This window comes from Plasmopara halstedii (assembly GCF_900000015.1).
Source record: "Plasmopara halstedii genome assembly, contig: Scaffold_323, whole genome shotgun sequence".
NCBI lineage: Eukaryota > Oomycota > Peronosporomycetes > Peronosporales > Peronosporaceae > Plasmopara > Plasmopara halstedii.
The window spans coordinates 420504-426926 of NW_020187244.1; the positions used below are offsets into that span (position 1 = coordinate 420504).

General features: G+C 44.3%; 2 protein-coding genes across 2 annotated transcripts; one reads left to right on the forward strand and one right to left on the reverse strand.

The window, feature by feature from the left end:
- Nucleotides 1-311: 311 nt before the first annotated feature.
- PHALS_08583 (FYVE finger containing protein) lies at nucleotides 312-2199 on the forward strand (the record flags this gene model as incomplete). The annotated part of the gene is made up of 4 exons (XM_024723958.1): nucleotides 312-1945; nucleotides 2004-2060; nucleotides 2122-2127; nucleotides 2196-2199. 4 exons carry the CDS (start codon nucleotides 312-314, stop codon nucleotides 2197-2199), a joined length of 1701 nt encoding a protein of 566 aa, XP_024574883.1.
- A 254-nt stretch (nucleotides 2200-2453) lies between these two features.
- On the reverse strand, nucleotides 2454-4505 carry PHALS_08584 (Cytoskeleton-associated protein and related proteins; the record flags this gene model as incomplete). The annotated part of the gene is made up of 1 exon (XM_024723960.1): nucleotides 2454-4505. The coding sequence occupies one exon, from the start codon at nucleotides 4503-4505 to the stop codon at nucleotides 2454-2456; it is 2052 nt and encodes a 683-aa protein (XP_024574884.1).
- Between the last annotated feature and the right edge of the window lie 1918 nt (nucleotides 4506-6423).

The window sequence follows — 6423 nt, forward strand, 5'->3', positions numbered from 1 at the left end:
ATAATGGTCATAGCACTGATTACGTGTCCACTTGTGCCAGCGATGTGACGGCCGCTTCATCAACTAATTATGAATTTTTGGTACATAAAGAGGGACGCACCATGTGTCGTGTCGTGACATCATTAGCCACATCTGGTCTTTCGCGACATGCCTTTGTCATTCTCACAATCGAAAACGCTGTTACTTCATCGTCCCACGAGTCGGAGAATTAGCCGTTTCGTCACCAAGAAATACTCCCACAGTACCCTCATTGTGAGTGTAGCCGACACCTCGTGATTCTTATGAGCACAAGTCCCCGTCTTTCCCATCGCATGGACCGCGCTAGTAGCGCCGATCTCGCGTCTTCGTCATCTTCGTCGCTATTTCGACGTTTTCAAAGCAAAAAAAGCGGCTCAAAAACTCCGACGGAGTCCCTTGCGTCGTCATTGCCACCTCCACGACATTCGCATCGTCGTATTTTGTCTAGAGACCGTAAACGCCCCATGGTTATCTACTACTCAAGTAATCCCTTAAATCTTGTCAATGTGCTTAAACTCCCTGCCTCCAGCGACATCGTGGACGAAGAATTGTCAACTCCGTGTGGTAACAAAGTTACAGAGTGTGATAACAACGGATTTGACAGTGCAAATGAACTAGATTTGACCTCTAGCATGACCCCTCGAGAGAATTTGGCCAGCAGTTATGGACCTGGACGTGCCCTTATGCGTATGTCTCAAACGTTTGGTCGCGCTTCCGAGCGAGTTGAGACTTGCTCAAGTGGAGAAGGACGTGCAGCAAGACAAAGTGTCAAGTACGATGTGACGTGGAGACAGGACGACGAGAGCGCATGTTGCCAAGTGTGTTTTGCTATGTTTACGAAACTTTCCCGCCGTCGCCACCACTGTCGTGTATGTGGCGAACTTGTTTGTGGCGCATGTTCGCAAGATCAAGTATCGCTATTGGATAAATTTGCAACGCCACGACGTGCATGTGTTGCGTGTTGCAGTTTACTTCAAGCTATGGCACGAGCACGCGACGATCGTGTCAAAATTATTGAATCGGACGCAACAACTGCCACTCCAATGAAACGACACAAGTCCGTACCAGTAAATTCTCACTCTAAATCGGCAACTCCTCGATACCGTGACCGACTAAATGAAGTGCATCGGGTGATGGCAGCTGGGAAGTTATCACGTCATCGGGGAAGTTCAGAGAAGAAATTGTATGTGATTTCTAGTCGCTGGGTGCGTAGCTGGTTGGCATTCACGTCATCAGCCTCGCGACGTCCCAACTCAATGTGCAGTCCTGACTATGGATTTGACACAGAGACGTCGCCATCGTCGCCTCATAGCGACAAAAGCAACATCAACTGTGCTCCTGGTCCAATTGACAATTTGTCGCTTTTGGAATTATCGCGTGGCAAGTTAATTCGTCGACTCGGTCTGACCCGCGATGCTACATTTGCTAGTGACGTTTCTAATGTCAGCGAAGACGGAGATTTTCAGCTTCTGTCACCTGAAGTTTGGGACGTTTTTCAACGCCTGTACGGCGGTGCACCAGCTATTTTCGTTGATCTCACGAGTAGCGACCCTTCGGCGTGGATTGTCGACGTCGCGAGTTTGCTCACGCATACAAATGAACAATTGGCACCAACAATTGAACGAGCTCTACTCACACGTCATTGTAGTGACAATTCTCTTTACGACTCGCGAACTCCGACACCAGTGACACCAGGAAGTAGTCGGTACTTTACACAACAGTCACCCAAGAGTCCAGCGTGGACAGTCACGAGCAGTATTTGCAGTTCGGTAGGGGAAGACAAAGAGCGGATGCAAAGTCCAGTAGGCAGTGCCAAAGTGCGAATTGAAGATCTTGAGACGGATCTTGCTACGCTGACGCTCAAGACGTCAGTAGAAGGAGAGGAAGAGATGCGAGCGACTTCTTCTGGACGGAGCCCCACGGCAGCGTTGGCAGCTTCAGCGTTTGCGGTGGCCATGAAACAGGCAAGACTGAATGCCCAAAAGGCCATTGATGACCGTGCCTCGCGTGTTATTGCTGCTTGACCTATGTCTAACGTGCATGTAAGTTAATTAAACTAAGTAGGTCTGTTGAAATTGCGACATTAATCATGTCGAGTACTAGGCTAGGGTACGTATTGTGGAGAATAAAAATTGTGAGCAAAGCAAAATACTATGGATCATGACGTTTTGCTGAAGGTGAGAAGATGACATTACAGTCAATGTGAAGATAAACTTTATCAAGTCTTGAGCCCAAAAGACACGGGCGAAAAGTGGAAATACAAACCTTGGTATCAGAGACAAAGACAAAGTAAACTTTAAATTCACCATACCAATCAATATCTCAAATTTAAACGGTTGTTGCATTTACTTGTGGTGTGGCAATAAAGCTTGAGTGGGAGTTTGATTTTAGTACCTTGTTCGCCTTAATAACGTCATCGTTCGTACCACCACGTTTTATTGCGCTGAGAGCTCTAATCGACTCGCACGGATGAAAATTCCATGGTCTGGAGCACAGCTAAAATACCGATGTCCATCCACTGTGCCATTGTTCTTGCCTTTTGGTTTACAAAGCTCAATACCGACCCATGTACCAGTGGCAAATCGTGTGGTTCCAATGTATCGCACAACACCTGGTTCAGTACCCAAGTGAATGATCTTGCCAATACATAATGGTGCTCCATTGATATAAACGACGTTGCTGCCTGAATGACGTCGAGCTGACGTTCGACTCGTTGATGACTTTTGAAGTGATCGATTCGAAGCCGAATCAATAGCTGGCATCGTGACTTGAACACTGTGCACATCGCCAGTTTTAGACAGGTACATATCTGTCAAAGAGTGAAGTGACTCACTTCGATGCAGTAAAAGAGGATCGGCGTTTGATAAAAGAGTCGATTTCAGTAATTGCGCTTCGATTTGTTTTCGCTGTGCACGTTTTCGCTGGTGCTGCTGTAGCATTTCCTGTCGATATTCGAGCGAAAAGGTATTCACTGGAAGTGATCGCCGTCGTTGTCCAGCTGCTGCATTTCGTTCAGCTCTTGTCGCTGTTTCATGTACGTGATCACGTGATGTCGAACGTTGAAGTGGTACTTGGCTAGGTAGATTTTGAGACCCAAAAAGGATAATTCCTCCTTCATTGATCGGAGAAGCTGGTATTGGACTGGATATAGTACTGCTGACACAACTATCTCTCTTCCTCCTCGAATGATGCTCAATAGACGAGTTACTTGCATTGCTACCACGATGTTTTGCTCCTTGCCATAAAGATTGAATGCGATCGAATGGTTTCGTCAGATTCAGTGGGCGTCGACTCGATCGACGAGATTTCATGTGAAATTTTGAGAACGCCGAATTTTTGTCCTTACGAGATGACGAGTCGTTGGTACATTTGAGAACACTCTCCATATCTTGAATGAGCTCATTATACACTAGTACGTCACTAGCGCATGTACTGGGTTGACGACTGTAGCGCGACAAATTTGAGTGATCGCACGAATAGTCGGACGTGACACTTATAGTGTCCGAATCGCGACGTTCGGGTACTTTATTTGATATACCAAAATTATACAAATCTTGAAGTTGCTTTTCCAATTGATCATCGGACATGGTCGCCGATGTTTTACGTGCTTCAGGTCGAGCCTTCAAACTCTGATCTTTTGTATTCGTGCTTTTCTTTTCGTGAGTAGGAATGTACAACGTCACTCCACCCGTTTTCGACACAACAATATCGTTTGAAGATTGTACCTTGGTGCTTTCTTGAGTGTGCCGTGGCACAGTGCGATTCTTTCGTGGATATACTACCATGTCTGTGTGAGAAGATGTGGCACCTGTACCATGGAACATAATGGTACGTGTGTGTCGTGACGCAAATTCAAGTGAAATATTTAGTAGACCGGTATTTCGAGCAAGTGGCAACCAGTGCGATCCAAGTCGACTAACGCCACTAACATTATTCTTTGAGGCCAGTAAAAACTCTTGTAATGGTACAATTGCTGATGTGACTACACTTTCGCCACAGATAATCTCGATGTTTAGCTCGCATGCACTGATATCGCCTGTAATACTCCTCCCTTTTCCTACCCCGTTCTCTGTCGACCCGAACGTCCAAACAAAGTGACCACATGTACCATCGCGACTTTCATTTTCCGCTTGACGCCACACCGGATTACTTTTGTTTCCTTTATTGTTGCATGAAGATTGTTGCATCGCTCCAAATAGGGTACACCGTATGCAAAAACGGTATTGATCATACACTGCATCAGTCATCGCGCAAGGCGCCGTAAGCTGACGGGCTTCGTACACCCACACGTGCATTTGACCTTCTAATTCGCCGTCGATAGGCTCATTTACTGTCGATAGAAGCATATTTGGCTCGTGAGGTGTGCCATAAGACGCGCGATTGCACTCGAGCATAGGCAGATCGTCGTCCTCGTCTTCATGTGGCTGTCTTAGCGAGATGCGTTCATTTGCCTTGTTTGCAGTGGCTACGGTAGACCTTACAAGCATGTGGTCTATTGGGGTGTAAAGTGGAAACTTGGTTGTGACTGCTCCTGGTACACACGTACGCCATCGTTTTCCGGATGTTACTGCTGCAAAGATTCGGTTGTACCTTCAGAAGAACTCGGTCGTTTCTTGAGCAATAATATGCTAATTAGTAGGTTTTATGAAAGTGTGTGTAAGTAGTTGACAATGCTAAACTCCAATGTGGCATCATTCAACTCAGATGCCTCTACTTTTAAGAGAATACAGTCTAGGAACCACTGCTTCTTTTTCGAAGTATCGGCAGGGTTCAGCCAAGTGATCATAAAACGTTCGCAAGCATGATTTGGCATGTATAAGTAGCAACTGTCGTCTTGAAGTCGATACAAGTTTCCACTCCCGGCCAATTGATTACTAAAGCTCATAGTCAATGCGAGAGTTTTGGAGGGCCAAGTCCTTGAAATGTTTGTCACTTTATACTATAAAGTGTGACATGAATAAACACAACTTTTGAAGCATGTACTGTACATGTAATATGGTCACGATATATGGCAGGTGTAAAAATTAAAAGAATATTATCAAGAGAACAATAACTTAGTCTCACAAGAGCAACCTTCTTTTCAGACATTGCTGCCTTTTAAGCAAACTGATATGTTATCGGTGCGTTTTATCATCAAATTGAAGTTTAATGTAAGGTTGCGTACGAATACTTGGTAAATTTTACTCATGTACTACTCTGTCGCAATTCCCCATCACTCTTGCGCATTTTGCGCTAGCAAATTAAACGGCCGAATAAAAAATAACAATCAAATATTTAATCGTATACCTGATGATTCTCATCGTGGACTGTCTCTACTCTGGAGGGTCGTATATACTGAGAGCCTTGCAAATTCTTTTTAATCTTATTGTATGCAAAGAAGAAACATATTCTTATGGTTTTCACTATTAATTGAAGATTACTATTGTATAGCCGCGCGTTTTTATTGACGTTTAGTGTATAGAGTTACAGAGGTGCATCATACCAAAGTCTTCTTAGCCTTGTGTACGCACATACATGGAAGGACTCAATCAACGATTAACTACGTTTTATCATACATTTGAGAGGTGTTCAAACGTAAAATAGCACCGATTTAATAGGCCAAAGCAGGTGGTATCACACTTCAAATGGATAACAAACCAAACATGATGAGAAGTTGTTGCAATTCAGCTTTTTTTCTTGACGGCATCAAGTCCTGGAACGAGATTTAAATCGATGCAGATAGATTGGCGTTGAACAAGCAGCCACAGCGCATACAACAACACCGAGGCCAGCTTCAAAAATAAATGAAGTGCTGGTTTGGCATTTTTTCGAGTGATTTGGAAACTGCTTGCATTCACGATGGATGCAGCGGAGCTGCCGCAGCTCTTTGCTTAGAGGAAGCTAAGCTAAAGTCACCGAGCTTACATTCGTTACAAAAATCAGTACGAGTGTAGCGGATCGCAATACGCTACCTCCAAGTACTAAAACCTTAACTGAGGTAAAGACGCTCTTTCGCTCAAAACTGAAACTGTATTTAATTGTTTTGGCTGCGGCAGAGCCGCCAATATCTAAAAGTCTAGCTTTTTCTAATTAACATAGTACTAACGGATTTTCCCGATTAGAGTCCGGTCTTCTATTTATTAGTACCGGACTCAAGCCGAGAAAAAACGGATTTTTTTCTAAAAAACAGAATGTTTTAGTGACAATGTGAAAATAGCGATTTTGGTTTTCGAAGTACGACACAAACTCAAAAGAAATACAAAAAAAACATTCTTAACAATTCTATTGAAGATACCTCCGACTCGGGTTCGCTACCGCGTGTTTGGGTCCATGATGGATCATAGGCGCTGTGCGTGGGGATTTATTCCTCGGTCATCTGATCTCATTATAGCGGGGAAGTGGATATTGTTTTTTTGAGGGCTCTAT